This window comes from Palaemon carinicauda, chromosome 8 (assembly GCF_036898095.1).
Source record: "Palaemon carinicauda isolate YSFRI2023 chromosome 8, ASM3689809v2, whole genome shotgun sequence".
In the NCBI taxonomy this organism is placed as follows: Eukaryota; Metazoa; Arthropoda; class Malacostraca; order Decapoda; family Palaemonidae; genus Palaemon; species Palaemon carinicauda.
Window position 1 is genome coordinate 153,297,262 of NC_090732.1, and position 20,400 is coordinate 153,317,661.

The 20,400-nt window shown below is 33.4% G+C and overlaps 1 protein-coding gene across 1 annotated transcript in view; it reads right to left on the reverse strand.

The window, feature by feature from the left end:
* Positions 1-20,400, reverse strand: part of LOC137645500 (uncharacterized) — a 202,643-nt gene that overhangs the window by 118,388 nt on the left and 63,855 nt on the right. Inside the window, exon 3 of the mRNA XM_068378305.1 lies at positions 17,486-17,537. Coding sequence (XP_068234406.1) covers positions 17,486-17,537 — 52 coding nt within the window. The remainder of the gene's footprint in view (positions 1-17,485; positions 17,538-20,400) is intronic.

The following is a 20,400-nucleotide window of genomic DNA, read 5'->3' on the forward strand; positions in this document are numbered from 1 at the left end:
AAAAAAAAAAAACTGTCACTGATTTTCCTCCACAAAGCATATGTAGGTTACTACATCATCTTGAAATGTTTAGCTCAAACGAGGGTAACTCTTTCCATCTCCGTTTCAAGCATCTCAAAAAGTTATTTAGAAATGCTGTATATCACAATTTTGACACCACTGATCAAGTAATCACTGGAGCACTTTCAGCATCAGATTTGGCAAACAGATTGAGAACATTTAAAGTTAACAGGACTCCTCTCGTGAAAATAAAAGCAGTACTTACAGAAAAGCAGAAACGTTAATAAAAAAAATATCCTAAATGACTACATTAATTCATGAAAAGTACCTATAAATAAAATGGTAAGAGTTCATCTGCAGAAAAAAAATATTGAACTTAGCCTATGTACAAATTAAGTTTCAAAAAGTTAATTTTCAGAAGAAAAATAAACCTAAAGGTTATACACGACCCGTTTTACCATGTCAAGGAGATACTAAGTAGACAGCAATCCTTGGTCTGAATTGGGTGATTGCTTTGCTATTTTTGACACTGACCTCGCTCTATTTGGAGGGATGATTGACATCATGGAAATCATAGTGTTAATCTGTCTAAAAAGATGTGTAATCATCTAATGTAATATCTTTTGTTCATTAACGTGATATTGCTTTTCATCCAAAAAGGATCTGATTTCTTTATATTTACCTATTGTAGTATACAGGGTGCTATTTTCAATACAAGCAGATGAAGATGTTTCATAAGAGATAAATTTGGTTTGGACCCTACCAAGTGTTGCCTGTAGGATAAAAAGCAGGCAGACTGAAGACCCCTCTTCATGAATATGCCATTTTCCTTTTAATGTGCTTCTCCTCCCTTATTTTCTTAGTTTCATTTCTGTCCGTCATTTAGAAGGTTGTTTTATCCGAACACTAATCATACGAATAACTGTTTATACACTGACACAGCAAAACATATGAAGGACGTGCATGTTCTGTACACACCTTAACCCACTCAGAACTAACCTTGTGCTTTCTCCTTTAGAAGATCTTTCTACATTATACAGTTATTTTTTATATCTATTAAAGTTATGTCTTATAGTATTGGATTTATGATTATCATTACCTTAAATGACATTCATTGTTTCCAAATATGCACGATTTCTTTTACTTTCCACGTTTAACAAGATATCAATTAAACGGTTTAAAAGAATTTGGTTTCCAATGCACATAATTTTTCATATACCAAACTTTTGTGATAGCACAGTTGAGGATGCTGTCGATATGAAAAGTTTACGTTGCCTAAACATAAGAAGAATTAAAGGGGTGAGAAATGTTCAGGCATGTAGAAGTCGTAAAGTAGAATTGAGAGGAATAATATAAACAGGAATAAATATGTGACTGAAAGATATACCCGAGAGGGTTCCCAATAACCAAGAAGCGAGAATGGTGTAGAGTTGAATGATGCGCAGTGTTTGTCGGGGGTCAAGACGCTGCTAGTGGACCGTCTGTGCGGGTATATGAAGTAGATAGTGATGTGTAATATTATGCATCGGAGGTGCTTAACAATTCTGTAGTTGTATTATGAATGTCACATTGATCATTGGCTTGTATTTTCTCAGATTGGAAACATCCCTGCCTGGCGTTTTGCCGGACTGGAGTTCGAGTCCCGCTTAAATTTGATAGTTTTTTGTAATGTTTGCAACCTCACCATACTTGGGAGCTAAGGACGAGGGGGTTTTGGGGAGCCTATAGGCCATTGCTTGGCCCTCCGTGGTCCTTGCTTATGGGGAAGGGGTTTGGACGCTGATCATGTGTACAGTATAAGATTAGTCTCAAGGGCATTGTCCTGTTAGCTAACACAAAGTCACTGCCCCCTTGGCTCTGTCAACAACAACAATAATAAGAATAGGGAAGTGGGGAATATGGGGAAAGGAAGAGTACCCCTGGATACAATCCAGTTTATAGCTCAAAGGCAGGTACTTGGGAAGGGAAAGATTCAGGAAATAGGGAGAAAGAGAAGTACAAAAGAATAAAAGAGAGGGGCAAAACCTCTTGCGATATTAGGAAATTGGTATTATTATATAAGTTCATTGTATATTCTGCTCTGTCATTCATGATAGTTCTTTAAACCTTAAAAACCCCTGTAATTTCACCAAGCCGAGGACAGATGTATATTGGTCGAATTATAGTAACACACCTAATTCTATTTTATTTTATTTTCCATTTTTTGTAAAAAAAAAATATCAAAATTTTGGACAGAGATAATAAATGCACACGCACCCCTCCCAAACTAACACACACACTCACACACACACACACACACACACACACACACACACACACATTGCAACGTCCGTTAGCAGTTTGGTACTGGGACAATCCTGTGACAGCGATTTTAAATTGTAGGAAAAATACTGATGGGTTCCTACAAAATCTTTTTATTCTCTGTTATCGTATAAAAGTTTTTTTTTATTCTCTGTTATAGTATAAAAGGACCTTTTTATTCTTTTGTATCGTTTACTATAAAAGGGCCTTTTTATTCTCTTGTATCGTTTACTATAAAAGGGCCTTTTTATTCTCTACTCTCGTATAAAAGAAACTTTTTATTATCTGTTACCGTATAAAGGGACCTTTTCATTCTCTGCTATAGTATAAAAGGACATTTTTATTCTCTGCTATCGTATACTATAAAAGAACCTTTTTATTCTCTGCTATCGTATAATATAGAAAGACCTTTTTATTCTCTGCTATCGTATAAAAGGACCCTTTTATTCTCTGCTATCGTATAAAAGGACCCTTTTATTCTCTGCTATCGTATAAAAGGACCCTTTTATTTTCTGCTATCGTATAAAAAGACCTTTTTATTCTCTGCTATCGTATAAAAGAACCCTTTTATTTTCTGCTATCGTATAAAAAGACCTTTTTATTCTCTGCTATCGTATAAAAGAACCCTTTCATTCTCTGCTATCGTATAAAAAGACCTTTTTATTCTCTGCTATCGTATAAAAGGAACTTTTTATTCTCTGCTATCGTATAAAAGGACCATTTAATTCTCTGCTATCGTATAAAAGGACCTTTTTATTCTCTGCTATCATATAAAGACCCTTTTATTCTCTGCTATCGTATAAAAAGACCTTTTTATTCTCTGCTATCGTATAAAAGGACCTTTTTATTATCTGCTATCGTATAAAAGGACCTTTTTATTCTCTGCTATCGTATAAAAGGACCTTTTTATTATCTGCTATCATATATAAGGACCTTTTTATTCTCTGCTATCTTAAAAAAAGACCTTTTTATTCTCTGCTATCGTAAAAAAGGACCTTTTTATTCTCTGCTGTCGTATAAAAGGACCCTTTTATTCTCTGTTATCATATAAAAGGACCTTTTTATTCTCTGCTATCGTAAAAAGGACCTTTTTATTCTCTGCTATCGTATAAAAGGACCTTTTTATTCTCTGCTCTCGTATAAGAGGACCGTTTTATTCTATGCTATTGTATAAAGGACCTTTTTATTCTCTGCTCTCGTATAAGAGGACCTTTTTATTCTATGCTATTGTATAAAGGACCCTTTTATTCTCTGCTATCGTATAAAAGGACCCTTTTATTCTCTGCTATCGTATAAAAGGACCTTTTTATTCTCTGCTATCGTATAAAAGCATCTTTTTATTCTCTGCTATCGTATAAAAGGACCCTTTTATTCTCTGCTATCGTATATAAGGACCTTTTTATTCTCAGCTATCTTAAAAAAGGACCTTTTTATTCTCTGCTATCGTATAAAAGGACCCTTTTATTCTCTGCTATCGTATAAAAGGACCGTTTTATTCTCTGCTATCGTAAAAAAGGACCTTTTTATTCTCTGCTGTCGTATAAAAGGACCCTTTTATTCTCTGTTATCGTATAAAAGGGCCTTTTTATTCTCTGTTATCGTATAAAAGGAACTTTTTATTCTCTGCTATCGTATAAAAGAACCTTTTTATTCTCTGCTATCGTATAAAAGGACATTTTTATTCTCTGCTATCGTTTACTATAAAAGGACTTTTTTATTCTCTGCTGTCATATAAAAGGAACTTTTTATTCTGTTATCGTATAAAAGGACCCTTTTATTCTCTGCTATCGTATAAAAGGACCCTTTTATTCTCTGCTATCTTATACTATAAAAGGAAATTTTTTACTCTCTGCTATCGTATAAAAGGACCTTTTTATTCTCTGTTATCGTATACAAGGACCTTTTTATTCTCTGTTAGCGTATAAAAAGACATTTTTATTCTCTACTATCGTATACTATGAAAGGACCTTTTTATTATCTGCTATTGTATAAAAGGACCTTTTTATTATCTGCTATCGTATACTATAAAAGGACCTTTGTATTCTCTGCTATCGTATGAGAGGAATTTTTTATTCTCTGCTATCGTATAAAAGGACCTTTTTATTCTCTGCTATTGTATAAAAGGACATTTTTATTCTCTGCTATCGTTTACTATAAAAGGACCTTTTTATTCTCTGCCGTCGTATAAAAGGAACTTTTTATTCTGTTATCGTATAAAAGGACCTTTTTATTCTCTGCTATCGTATAGAAGGACCTTATTTATTCTCTGCTATCGTATAAGAGGACCTTTTTATTATCTGCTATCGTATAAAGCAGTGTTTCTCAACCTTTTTCTGGTGGTGGCCCCCTTCAATCCAGTGCAAGTTCTTGTGGCCCCTCCATGCCAACTTTGAGTTCTAATGCACCCCCCCCCCCCCAGTACCCGCCATCCGTCCATCACCTTAATACGCCTAGGGAAGTAGGTATATTAATGGTTCTAGCTTGAATAGTACCATGTACTCAAAACACTAATTTCAGGTATAAATCAAATAACAGTATTAATTAGAAAAATATTTTATTTGAATACTTATTTATTTACAAAAGGAATACAAAACAAGGAATACATGTAGGTACAATTGGCTTTATCTTGAAAGGTTTCAGTGGGATCCCTATGACTGATGCAAGGCTGCCAACTTGTCAGTGTTTGGCTTGAAAGCTGTTAGAGTGAGACGTAAATTGCCTCTTTTTTTTTTTTTTTCTATGTCAAGGCGATTTCGTGTCTTTGACAGCAGGCACATCACCCGATTGAAACCAGTCTCAACCAAGTAAGATGTGGGAAAGGCAAGTAAGAGCAACTTCACATCTTTCCAGAGTATTGGGTACTTCTTATACATATCTTGATTCATCCACAGCTTCTGGTGTCCTCCATGGTTGAACCTTGCTTGAGCTGTTGTGTTATTCTGAAGTTCAATGAGACATTCTTGTAGGGTGACATCAACTTCAGATACATCAACAATGAAGGGATCCACAAACCAGTGTGGCACAGTCATTTGCAGAAGGTCAGAGAAGTGAGTTTCCATATCATTATGCAACTGCTTCAGATGGTCAACATACACTGCTAGGTCATCATCAAGCAGTTTGGTGGATATAACTGCTAAGGAAGGAAACTGTGCAAACTCTTGTCTTCCAAGGTTCAATCAGAACAGCTTGAGTTTCCCTTTAAATGCAATAATTGCCTCCTAGCAGGAAAACAGGGTGGAGTTATTTCCTTGAAGCTCTTTGTTCAGAACATTTAGCTTTTCAAATATGTCTGACAGGTAAAGATGTCACTCTTTGCATCAACAAGTTTTTGTCCAAGTTCTGTCCCACTAAAGAGATAACACTCCCAAAGTGCAATAAAACGGTTCAGGCAATTACCTTTAGAAAGTCACCTTACTTCAGTGTGCAACGCATTTTCAAATTCTTCATTGTTCTTTTCACATAATTGCTGAAAGAGGCGATCTTTCTGTGCACTATTTTTTATCAAGTTGACAGCCTTGATAACATGCCCAAGTGCTTCATGCAGACGTCCTGCTAGGTTTTTGGCAACCAGGTACTGCCGGTGAACACCACAGTGCACACAAACGACATTAGGAACAGCTTTTTTTAAGTAAGCACTGAATCCCCGATACCTTCCAATCATAACAGCAGCGCCATCTGTTGCACAAGCCACAATGTTCTTGAGTGGAATGTTGTTCCCCTCAAAATAGACCTCAAGTTTTTTGAAGATGGATTCACCTTTAGTGTCATTCGTTAATTTCAATGTGAAAAGCATTTCTTGACATATTTCATGAACGTCAAGAAACCTGACAAATACCACCAGAAGAGCAGAATTATCAGGTAAAGTTGATTCGTCGAGATGAAGCGAGAATTCATTCACTTGCAGTTTTGAGACTAATTGGCTTTCAACGTCAGCTGCCATCTCATCAATACGGCGTGATACTGAGGAGTTGCTCAGAGAAATAACACTAGTTACCTCTTGTGGACTCTGATTCATGACTGTTGAAAGCACTACAGCCACAGTCGGCATGATCAGAGATTCATCGATAGTATGAGGCTTACCTGCTTTTGCAATCAAATTTGCTATCTTGTAAGAAGCCAACATCCCTCTATCTACTTTTGCCACTTTTTGGGTAAACATATGATTCACTGTCATCCTTCCTTGGAACTCATCAAGTAATTTCTTGAAGAAATCTAGCGGCTTGTCTTTCTTGTCTTTATGTGCAGTCTCCAGATGCTTTTTCAGTTTGCTGGGACGCATACTTCATTTGAGAGTGAGGTCATACATAGCAGGCACATATTTCACTGTCTGCAAAAATTACCTGGTACTGTATATTGAATCGAATGATGTTTAAACTAAAGTCAAGCATGATAAACAGAATATTCGAAGCATAATAATGATTTATTTCAAAATATTACACATTTATATATTTGGTGGGTCCTAAATTTTCTGTGGCCCCCCATGGCCCCCCATTTTTTCAATTTTGCCTTGTGGCCCCTGAAAAATTCTCATGGCCCCCAAGGGGGCCATATGGCCCACGTTGAGAAACACTGGTATAAAGGACCTTTTTATTATCTGCTATCGTATAAAAGAATATTTTTCTTCTCTGCTATCGTGTAATATAAAAGGACCTTTTTATTCTCTGCTATCGTATAAAATAGCCTTCTTATTCTCTGCCAACGTATACTATAAAAGGGCCTTTTTATTCTCTGCTATCGTATATAAGGAACTTTTTATTCTCTGCTATCTTTTACTATAAAAGGACATTTTTATTCTCTGCTATCGTATAAAAGGACCTTTTTATTCTCTGCTATCGTATACTATAAAAGGACCTTTTTATTCTCTGCTATCGTATGAAAGAATCTTTTTCTTCTCTGCTATCGTATACTATAAAAGGGCCTTTTTATTCTCTGCTATCGTATATAAGGAACTTTTTATTCTCTGCTATCTTTTACTATAAAAGGACATTTTTATTCTCTGCTATCGTATAAAAGGACCTTTTTATTCTCTGCCAACGTATACTATAAAAGGGCCTTTTTATTCTCTGCTATCGTATATAAGGACCTTTTTATTCTCTGCTATCGTGTAAAAAGACCTTTTTATTCTCTGCTATCGTATAAAAAGACCTTTTTATTCTCTGCTATCGTATAAAATAACCTTCTTATTCTCTGCCAACATATACTATAAAAGGCCTTTTTATTCTCTGCTATCGTATATAAGGACCTTTTTATTCTCTGCTATCGTATACTATAAAATGACCTTTTTATTCTCTGCTATCGTATACTATTAAAATGACCTTTTTATTCTCTGCTATCGTATAAAATAACCTCTTATTCTCTGCCAACGTATACTATAAAAGAGGCCTTTTTATTCTCTGCTATCGTATATAAGGACCTTTTTATTCTCTTGCTATAGTATTAAAGGACTGACATGACAATAGTGAGTGTTTTAGATAATGAGTGTGTTCTTATAACTTCTTCTATATCTTGGGTCTTTGCTAAGGTGATAATCATTTTGTACAGTTTAAAGACGTGACTGGATCCTAAATACATATTATAAATAAATGATATTTATTCACGTCATCTCACTTATCTCTTTATGAATTTTCTTTTATAATAAATAATGGTAGAATTATCAAGATTTTTTGCCTACCTTAGAAATACTGTAATTATCTCTGTATTGTGAATATGAAAGAAAATAAGATAAAACGGTCACTGGTTTTGTCTTTACGTGTACTTTGAAAGCTGTTACCGCTTTATAGATTGTCATTGTTCTTACAGCAATTAAACACACGCTTATATATATATATATATATATATATAAAAGTGCATTCATACATACACGCATATTTGTAGAAATCACGTAAACTGACACGTGATGAGGATTGAATATGTCTTAGAGCCATGAAATGAAAAGTGAAAAGACTTGATTGGAGTTAATACTCTCGTCTTATTGACGCTGATATGCGAATATATTTATTTTATTCGTGCCCATTTATGCATGTATGTATGTATGTATGTATATATGCATGTATGTATGCATGTATGTATGTATGTATGTATATTATATATATATATAATATATATATACATGTAGGTATGTATGTATGTATGTATGTTATATATATATATTATATATGTATATATATATACATATACATTATTTATATATACATATATGCAGTATATATTCTGTGTGTATATATATATATATATACATATATATATATATATATATTGCCTGTAGTCATAAATATATATAAAATTCACACACACATACATACACACACACACACACCACACATATATATATATATATATATATGTATTTAATATATATATATATATTTATATATATAAATATATATATATATATATATATAAATATATATATATATAATTTTATATATATATATATATATATATATAATTTAACATATATTCGTATGTTCATATTATCATCGTTATTACCAGCTATGCAACAACCCTAGTTGGAAAAATAGTATGTTATAAGCCAACAGGGAAAATAGCCCAATGAGGAAAGGACATAAGGTAACATAGAATAGTGTGCCTAAGTGTACCTTCAAGGGAGAGAACTCTAACCCAATACCGTGGAAGGCCATGGTACGGAGGCTATGGCACTACCCAAGACAATGATTTGATATTGGAGTGTCCTTCTCCTAGTAGATATGCTTATCATAGCTAAAGAGTCTCTTCTATCCTTACCAAGTGGAAAATAGCCATAGTGTAGTAGTTATCCTCTTAAGTGAAGAAGAATATTATGGTTATTTTATATTAGTGTTGTTAGGAATATGAGGAAAGAGACTAATGTGTAAAAGGATAGGCCAGACTATTCGGTGCATATGTAGGCAAGGGAAAAATTAGCCGTAACTAGAGAGGGGGTCCCATGTTCTAATGTCTGGCAAGGCAAAGGATCTAATTACTTTCTAGCGATATATATCAACAGCTTATACACATACAAACACAAACATACATACACACACAACTATACACACACACACACACACACATATATATATATATATACAGTATATATATATATATATATATATGTGTGTGTGTGTGTGTGTGTGTGGTAAAATGAGCACAAAAAACAGTCAGAAAGCCTGTGAAGATCCTTCAATTAAAGATATTTCAGCGAACATCCTCATCATTGTGACAATTGAGGAGTTAAGTTGTGACCTTAGTTACTGACGTCATAATGATTTAACAGGTGTCATTATGACAGACTCTATCTCCTGTTTGACGCAAACAATACCTCTTTCTTTTTTTCCTTTTATCTTTCTTTCGTTTTATGTTCCATTACCTTTTATTTTCTTTCTAGGTTCCCTTTATTTCTTCCTTTATTAAATTGTAAACCTTATGTATGTGTTTTTTTCATTATAACTATTTTTCATTTAATTTTCTTCATAATGATTGAATTTATTCTGTTAGTGATATAATTATTTCCGATACCTTTATATATTTTTTCTAAATGTTTTCCTTCCTATATATTGCGAGTCATTTAATAGTTTGGCTTATTCATAGTTTTTATTTGTTTTTTATCCCTTTACACATAAGATAGTCCTCATTAATCATTCTTTTTGCTTGTTGTACATATGCATATCTTGTCACATTTGCCTATCTTCCGCCTCCAGTGATGACAGGACATTTTCTCTGCGCAATGACGTCATTTGCATAGTTGATTATGTTCATGTGTTCTCCAAATTTGTATGTATAATATTTTAGAACTCTCTCTCTCTCTCTCTCTCTCTCTCTCTCTCTCTCTCTCTCTCTCTCTTTTATATATATATTCATGCATCCTCACAAGCATTTGATCAATAAATTGACATAATAATTACACGCATAGATGATTTACATGCGCTTTCATAATTAAATAAAAAATGTACCTGTACCTTATACATAATAATAGTATATTTCATCTACAGCTCAGGCACCGCACTATAGCTCTCTATTTCAACACTTCTGTTACAAATGATAGTCTGTAGTTATGAAAGAATCCCTTCATTGTTCTTCCTGCAAAATGTTTGTAGACAATGGCACGCGGTAAACATTCTTTGCAAAAGCGTCCTTTTGTGTTGGTTGCGAACCTGCAACGTTAGAGCCGTGCAGTAGCAGCCTCATACAGCTATACCACCTGCTACGTGCATTTGCAATCTCTTGTTTACGAACTACCGCTATCTAAGATTTGTCTTTGTGATTAAGATATTCTTTTATTTATATCCCCGTCGTATTTTTAGCAAAGATCATTTGTTTCTGTTCTGTATTTTCTAGCTCGGCTATCTATAAATCATTTATTCTTTGCTACAGCCCTTTTACCCCTGTACATGTTTGTCTACAGTTATAGATATCATTTCATTTTTTTTTACCAATAAATATCTACAACTACGTCATATCTCTGTAAAAAAGATTAACTGCCGCAATCGGTCTTGGGGAATGCTTTAATAACTGCATTACATCCTCCAAACAAAATAAGTAAAAAATCTGTTCAAGTTATTTTTTAGCAAAAACACTTCTAGCTTGGTAACCGACCAGGCTAAAAAATATTATTTTTTTTTTTTTCATTGATTTACTGTAATGATAATGGCACCCGAAGTATATATTATAAGAATAAAACTTGATTAACGTTGAAGTGATACAACTGATGATGAAATCATGAATTCTTTCTTCACTGATGGAAATGGACCTGGATAACTGCACTCACCAGAGCTGAAAACTACCTTAATTCAAGTAAGTTACCATATTGCCAAAAACAGTGCACATAGCAAGTAGAGAGAGAGAGAGAGAGAGAGAGGAGAGAGAGAGAGAATATCAAGGCAGTGGCTGTGGAGAAGCTGGTTGCAACTTGCAGCCAGACAGACGACACCAACAATTGAATTCAAGGTCACTGCATGACAACAGCCGCTTTGCCTGACGGCCCCAACCACGCTCTCCACCGCGGGTCAGCCAGGCCCTGTTGATGAAGCCCCCCTTTGAGTGGGGGAGGGGGATGGAGAGGGGAGGAAGGGGAATGGAAAGGGGTGGGGGGTAACTGGATGTATTTGAGGAGATGAATGTGCAGGTGGGGAGAAGGATTCTTTAAACGGAATACGCCCAATCTCGTTTCATGCTTAGATTTAGGATGGTGATAATAATGAGGGTAATAGCAGCTATGCGTATAACAAAGATGAGGATGTTGATGTTGTACATATAATTATTCCTGAAATAAATGAAAAGTTGATACTTTTGTAAAGTTTGAAAAGAATGAAATAAGCTATTCTCTCTCTCTCTCTCTCTCTCTCTCTCTCTCTCTCTCTCTCTCTCACACACACACACAAGACTGAATAGAACGAACGTGAATAAAATAATAACATCAATTAATGCTATAATATGATAAAAGCTAAACCTTTGTAATAAAGTAAAAATTTTTTGATTTACAAACATTACTGCATCCCTTCAATTATGCATAATGTGAAACCTTAATTAGCTTTCAAGATATATCTGTCTTTCCAGTGGCTGGGTAGGTGTTAACTCTTACTTTCTTATTGTTTTCCATTTTATGATCTTCTATGGACTAAGTGTATTAAATGTAGTCATTCCTCTACTTCTTCAAAATAGTCAATTTTACTTTTTGTTTTGCTTCCTTAATAATAATAATAATAATAATAATAATAATAATAATAATAATTAATAATAATAATAATAATAATAATAATAATAATTGTAGTAGTAGTAGTAGTAGTAGTAGTAGTAGTAGTAGTAGTAAGGGAAAAGACCCTCCTTTAGACAGGGTGGTGGCTGCCTCACTAAGGCAGCAATCACATTCAGTAATAATAATAATAATAATAATAATAATAATAATAATAATAATAATTAGACAGAGTGGTTGCTCCCTCACTAAGGCAGCAATGACATTCAGTAATAATAATAATAATAATAATAATAATAATTCACATCATCTCTACCGCAATAACAATAGCAGGAATACTGGCAAAGGCCCGTAGAAGCAAACAGCATCCTTTTGTTATTTTCTTCAAGGTCTCTCTCTACGGTGGAATCTAGGTTTATGAAATTATCCACCTGGGGTTACGAGTGTGCTTGAGCAGACTCATAAATGTTCGCCGGATGTAAGTAACATGAGTGAGGGCCTCAAGCGATAAAACATGTTTTTTCTTTTTCACAGTGAATATTTCATAGCATTTACTGACGTTTCTTTTGAAAGAATAAATATAACGATGGTGTTTGAATATAAAAGCATTTTGAAAAAGGTGGTGATTAAGAATAGCCTCGGAAAGGATAATAAGTTAATAGATAATATCCTATTTCTAAAATGTAATGTATTTTATTTGGAGATAACGTGTATATAAGGTAATACACACACAACACACACACGCATATATACAGTATATATATATATATATATACACACACACATATATATATATATATATATGTGTGTGTGTGTGTGTGTGTGTGTGAACATATATCACAAGCACACGTGATTTTAAACAATGTAAATGTCACCCACGAATGGCATTTAATACCGAATTCTATCTTGGGAATATATATCCACTTGGAATTCATTTTATGGTAACAGCTTCTGGCCAGGTGGAGATTCGAACCCCCACCTGTGTGGCTGAAAACTATGCCTACAGTGACTCTACCGAGTGAGCTATCAAGAGAGATAAAAAGTTTATGACAAATCTCCGTACATATTCCTGTCGAATTCAGGAATCTGTTCCTAGACTTGAAATAAACCCATCTCCACCATGATAGCTGAATCGTGAGTTTGTATACAAGCACGTGTTACAAACTCACGATTCAGCTATCATGGTGGAGATGAGTTTATTTCAAGTCTAGGAACAGATTCCTGAATTCGACAGGAATATGTACGGAGATTTGTCATAAACTTTTTATCTCTCTTGATAGCTCACTCGGTAGAGTCACTGTAAGCATAGTTTCCAGCCACACAGGTGGGGGGTCGAATCTCCACTCGGCCAGAAGCTGTTACCATAAAATGAATTCCAAGTGGATATATATTCCCAAGATAGAATTCGGTATTAAATGCCATTCGTGGGTGATATTTACATATATATATATATATATATACATATATATATATATATATATGTATATATATATATATATGTGTGTGTGTGTGTGTGTGTGCGTGTGTGTGTGTAGGCCCCAAGAAAGATTAGTCCACCAAACTTTTAACTGGGCTCCGCAAGGCACTAGAAGAGTTGGAATACCCAGATCTACATGGCTGAGGACTTTGAATCGTGAAGTAGGAGATAATGAATGGCAAAGTATTAATTTAAAAGCTCAAGATACAGACGACTGGCGAAATCTAACGGAGGCCCTTAGTGTCAATAGGGGTAGGAGGAGATGTGTTTTATATATATATATATATATATGTGTGTGTGTGTGTGTGTATATATATATATATATACAGTAGCACCTGGGTTTACGAGTTTAATTTGTCTGGGAAAGAGTTCGTAGGTTTTGCAGTCCCCAATTTTGACTCCGTAACTAGACGATGAATGTGGTAGAAACTACGGGCTATGTGTATATAGACTTTTTATAACCTTAAGTTTCTCATTCATGTACTTCCACATATGCATCTGTGGACAAAATCAGTAAACAAAATATTAATGGAATTCCCTAGGGCCAATAACGCGACATTGTAGCTTACTGTGTAACGTAATATCTCAATTCAACTCATATGCTGATTTCTTAGTTACTAAAGTTTATTAGAACAAATTACCTGAACTTTATATAAAGATGTCGATTTGTAAGCGTATAAAAATGTATATGTCAGAACTGGACTTGTAAATTTGACACAATCATTTAGACCAAGATTTTGATTCGAGATTTGAACATTGATTTTATTAGAGTGCTTTGAATAATGTCAAAATTGAGACATTAATAACAAATAGAACATTTGGATCAGAATCCCACATAAATATCGAAGAAAACTAAATAAAATCATGATGAAAAATAACCATAAATCACGACAGTAACCGTTAAAATTCTTGTCAAGTAATCGACCAATAACCTCCAAAAATTGAATGTGATAACTTCTTTTCTCGAGCCAGCTTATCAGACTTGCATGTTCCAGACATTTGACGTCAGCCATTTGTATCCAAGGGCGAATGCACATGCATCCCTCACCGTTTGCCACTCCTGTTTTTTTTTTTTTTTTTTTTTTTTTTTTTTTTTTTTTTTTTTTTTTTCCGCAGATATAATACCAGAGTTGATTGCTGATAAGAGGGAGGAGTGGGGTGGGGGAGAGAGAGAGGGAGTTACACGGGGGGGAAAGGTGGTTGCGAGCAGAACGTACAGAAGCATTCATCGTCTGGCAAATTGTTCTGATGATGTCTTTAAACACAATACTTTCATAAGGAAGTAGGGGAAAGGGGGGGGGGGGGGGTTTGGGTGTAGGAGAGGGATGGTTGGAAGATTCAAGGGCGTTAGGTAATAACTTTTCTCGGGTTCTTTCGGTGGTATTGAATGGAAACGCTTTTGAATGTTAGGTGTGTTCTTTACGCTCTGAGGAATATAAACTTTCTCGTGTTATGGTGAAAATTATACGGAAAAAAAATTTAAAAACTCGAAATTATTTCTAGTGGAGAATTCGTAAATTAGAGGAAAAAGCTAAAGATTTCCGTTACTCGCTGATTTAAAGAAAATTAATAAAAAAAAAAATTTAAAAACCTAGGAAAAATTATTTCATTATTATAATTAAGGAAAATATAAATCGATTTTTTAATCTAAAGGATATTTTTCTAGATTTTTTACATTACAAAAATGCAGTTTCGTCTTCCTTTTATCATAGTCGCTTATACTTTAGTATAGAATATAAATGTGGTCAAATGAAATACAAGCCAAGTTTAAATCGCTGAATAGAATCTAGGCTGTGATATAAATTGCTCAGTTTCTATCATGAGACTTTTTTTTATTGATGGAGACTTATTAATATGAATATGATAGGATATACAAAATTCTATTGATAATGATTATGGATTAGGTAAAATAAGTCGAATATGTAGTAAAATTCCATAGAAGCCGGTTAGTCCACCTGTCCGCACCCTCTTAAAAGCATCGATAAATCATTTAACCGTAAGTCCTGACTGATGATTTGACACACTTTTTAACGGTGCATAGGAAAAGTTTTCAAATTTTTTTCTAACGTTTCTTATATTTATAATTTTTTATAATTATATCTTACAAAAGGGCATTGCATTGATCGCCATGATTTCATTGTAAAACGCGTTTCGATTAAGTATAATTGAAAACAGTGAGTTATTATATGTTATAATCCTTTTTGAATAACTAAACCAATTGCATACTGTATAAAAACAAAAGCATTTGACAACCTATTACCGAGTTAGGTAATAATTGTTTTTAGCATACTAAAATAGTTCTGTATTCAAGTTCACTAAATCATCAGGCATTCTATTGTCAATATCCAAGAAATTCCCGTAAGTGATGGCAAATGATTTCGTCTAACAAATGGCGTATACCTTGGAGGGATCCGAGTTTCAAGCGCTGTTAAAAAATTTTCTATTCCATCAAAATAATACAAGGTTATTCTTTCTGGAGGATAATTTTAGCCCAAAAATATCTTTTTCAACCTTTGATAAATAAATCATAGAAATAATTACAGTAGACAAACCACGAAAACAAAAGAAAAGGTCTTGTTTTTCCCCATGACCTAAGCATTAAATTCCCACGACCTGACACTATTTTTCAATTTTTTTTTTTCACTTAGAAGAACCTTTTTTCTTTGCCTTCAGGAATTTCTATTTTTCATACCATTGGTAAACTTTCTGGTGCATAAGGCGTCCAAGCATGGCAATGCACTTTACATTGATTTCACTGTATTTTTGTCGACGTCTCTTGAACATATTCTGATAAAACGGCTTTATGCATAAAGAAACATAATCATAAGAGAAAACTAAAAGCTACTAGTAATTGCATTTATAGCATGTATAACTTTTTGTAACATTCATTCTCTCTCTCTCTCTCTCTCTCTCTCTCTCTCTCTCTCTCTCTCAAATATATATATATATATTATATATATGTATATATATGCATACATATATAAATGTATAAATACATATACGTATATATATATATATATATATATGCACACTCATAGACGCTTCACTATTTGACCTTCACTGATACAAAGAAATATTAACAGCATTAGAAAAGATAGCTATTGGGTAATAGTTTACGATCCTTTCATTATTTTTTCTTCTCTTACACAAAAATATCTATAAAAAGAATAAGGAGCAAGAGGTCATGGTAAAAAGTAATTCAAATTGTCTGTAGCCATCCATAAACAAATTACTTTTACAATCACTTTATTTTTACACAAAATTAGCTAAGAGTTAGTGAATAAAAAAGTGATTTACAAGTCTAGGATCCTGCTTTTGCAACTAGAGTTGTAGCTTAACTAATAATAATAATAATAATAATAATAATAATAATAATAATAATAATAATAATAATAATAATAATAATAATAATAATAATAATAATAATAATAATAATAATGCTGATAGGTTGCAGATAATGATCAACTCAGGGAAATTTCAACGCGGCAGGGAAAACCATCCCGGCGATATACACTGTATTTTTCTTATAAACTAATATTTTACGTTAAATAATTATATCTATTTCCTTGATTTGTATATATATATATTTACTAACTTCATTCTTTCTATCACCTGTGCTTTTTTCGTGTTCGTTCATTGGTAAAAAGCGAATTTCCCATTTGTTTCCACATTTCCACATTTTTTTTTTTATTCTAGTAGTATTTTAAAATAAAAAAGTAATGAGGGCAGAGATTCCATTCAGCTATTAGTTATAGCTATTTCCATGTTATATATATATATATATATATATTTATTATATATATATATATATATATATGTATATATGTATATATGTATATATATATATAGAGAGAGAGAGAGAGAGAGAGAGAGAGAGAGAGAGAGATTCATTTCCTTTTTTCTATCATTTGCGCTGTTTCGTGTTCGTTCGTTTGTGAAGACTGAATTTCTATTTATTTACCCATTTCCCATTTTTTTATTCAACTCGTATTTTAATATAAAACAAAGTAATTGCAAAAAAATTCCATTCAGGTACTTACGCCAATGCTGCAGATACGGTTCATACCATCGCCCACGATTTCCATCACAGCACTAGAAAAAAATGTAAGCAATACATTAATAGTTATCAAACTGTTTATATTTTCAGCAAAGGTGAGTTGGTGATTAAGTTAAATTATGATTCATACGTTTTATAATTTTAAGCTGCAATTAAATTTGAAATCTATTGAGAAACTAATTGTTTCAATAAGCTCGCCTTGATCTTATGTCCAAATGATATACCGATTATAACTGTGGTAACCAGGAAACTCGTGTTCGTGTCAGAGAGTGAGGTCAGGGTTATCTATTTATATTACTTTGGCGCTTATTTCTAATGTGAAATAGACAGTGGGAAGGTCCTTGGGAGAAGGTGAAACAAACAATGTTGAGCGAAAGTTAGTGGGAAAAGTTGAAGTGTATAAGGAGTACAGAAAGACGAGAGATTGCAAAAGGGAAGTACAACATGGAAATAGCAAGGACGGAAAGAGAGAGAGAGAGAGAGAGAGAGAGAGAGAGAGAGAGACTAGTCAGAAAATTAGTAAGAATATCCACAAAATCTGAATCAAGTAGCTAGACCAGCAACAGTAAACAAGGCTGATAATAAGAAAAGCAAAACGAATCGTTAGTAACTGCAATGATTATAATTGCAAAAATGTAAATAACCATAATGAAAAAAGGTTACTTTGGATATTTTTCTATGGAAATCTTATAATAGGATTCTCTGTTCTTTAAAATTTCAAAAGTTTCAAAGTTTATGGAACGGTTCATTTTCCCTTTACTTACACATACACCGAATAGTCTGGCATATTCTTTACAGATTCTCCTCTCTCCTCATACACCTGACAACACTGAGATTACCAAACAATTCTTCTTCTCCAAAGGGGTTAACTACTGCACTGTAATAGTTCAGTGGCTACTTTCCTCTTGGTAAGGGTAGAAGAGACTCTTTAGCTATGGTAAGCAGCTCTTCTAAGAGAAGGACACTCCAAAATCAAACCATTGTTCTCTAGTCTTGGGTAGTGCCATAGCCTCTGTACCATGGTCCTCCACTGTCTTTGGTCAGAGTTCTCTCGCTTGAGGGTACACTCGGGCACGCTATTCTATCTAATTTCTCTCTTTCTTGTTTTGTTAAAGTTTTTATAGTTTATATAGGAAATATTTATTTTAATGTTGTTGCTATTCCTAAAATAATTTATTTTTCCTTTTGTCCTTTCCTCACTGAGCTATTTTCCCTGTTGGGGCCTCTGGGCTTTTAGCATCCTGCTTTTCCAACTAGGGTTGTAGCTTAGCAAGTAATAATAATAATAATAATAATAATAATAATGTATCATAATATTCTTTTCTACCCCAAGCCCGAAGAAGACCAGGCGAAAGGAAAATGGTAGGAATAAAGGTGGGGTTTCTCCACGAATTAAAATATAGAAATGCCTCTTGAAGGGAAAGGTTGGGAAATCCAGAAGAGACTTCTGTTTGCAAGGGCGACATCTACACCAAGAAATGCGAATGTCATCTCTTAATTCACTAGCCCTGCTTGAAGAAGAACACAGCTTTGGTGATGAATATTAATGGCAGCAATTATCAACGCACAAAGCGCTGATTTATACAGAATATAAAAAAAATGAGGGACCCACTTGCATACATGAAAGAGGATAGCTATAATGGCGCAAGATGACGTTGCTTAAGCCCAATTACAATCTGTAACCAGACTCCAGCGACAATGAATTTGCCTTTCAAGATGTCGTGAGTCACGTGGTGAAATATATAAAACTTTAGTCTCTGAAATATTTCATATAATATTTGTTATAGCATGCGAATCTCCATCGTATGAATTGTATAAAGATTATAGCTTTTACTAAGTTAACTAGTGATATAGAAAAATTGGTCTGTTGTCTAATTCTAAGGCTTAATGTTGATTTCTTCTGTTGCTACGTCGTTCGTTTTGCGCAGTTTTTGCAATAAGCAATTGTTCTTTTGCACAAAACTCTGAATATCAGAAGTGTCAAACATTCTTTCCTTCCCCTTATCTCTCTTTTGTTATTTTCGTTTCCTTCTCTTCTTTTCGAAACAGAAATGCTGGTATTGAGAAGGATTTGATGTAATATTTGAAATAAATCAGAAGTCTTATCGTAATGGTTGTCCGGGATGGTAATTTAAAAAAGATTTGATATTCATATTACTCTCTCTCTCTCTCTCTCTCTTCTCTCTCTCTCTCTCCATGCGTACACACGCACAGATAAACAGAGACACACACATATATTTAAATATATAAATATATATATATATATATATATATACATATATATATATATATATATATATATCATACATCTTTTCCCCTTGAACGTGGTAACGCCATGAGGGTACATCCACTGCCATCTGGACATACAAATAGAGATGGCATTAGTACAGCTTCTGGACTTTCTCATTGGCTGGGACCTATTTACAACTGTGTGGACTGGTGGGGGCTAGATCTGGACTTTGCAATCGTGTGATTAGTCCTACACCAGTCAAAATTAGGATTGATTACACTTTATGAGGCCACCCTTCTAGAATTAAAGGCATGCGCTGAATTTGTAAATCAATATATATATATATATATATATACTATATATATATATATATATACTATATATATATATATATATATAGTATATATATATATATATACTATATATATATATATATACTATATATATATATATAAAGTATGTGTACACTCTCTCTCTCTCTCTCTCTCTCTCTCAATATATATATATAAATATATATATATGTATATATATATATATATATATATTTATAAAGTATATATATATATAATATATATATAATATATATATATATATATATATAAAGTATATGTACACACACTCTCTCTCTCTCTCTCTCTCTCTCTCTCTCTCTAAAGATGATTATTTAA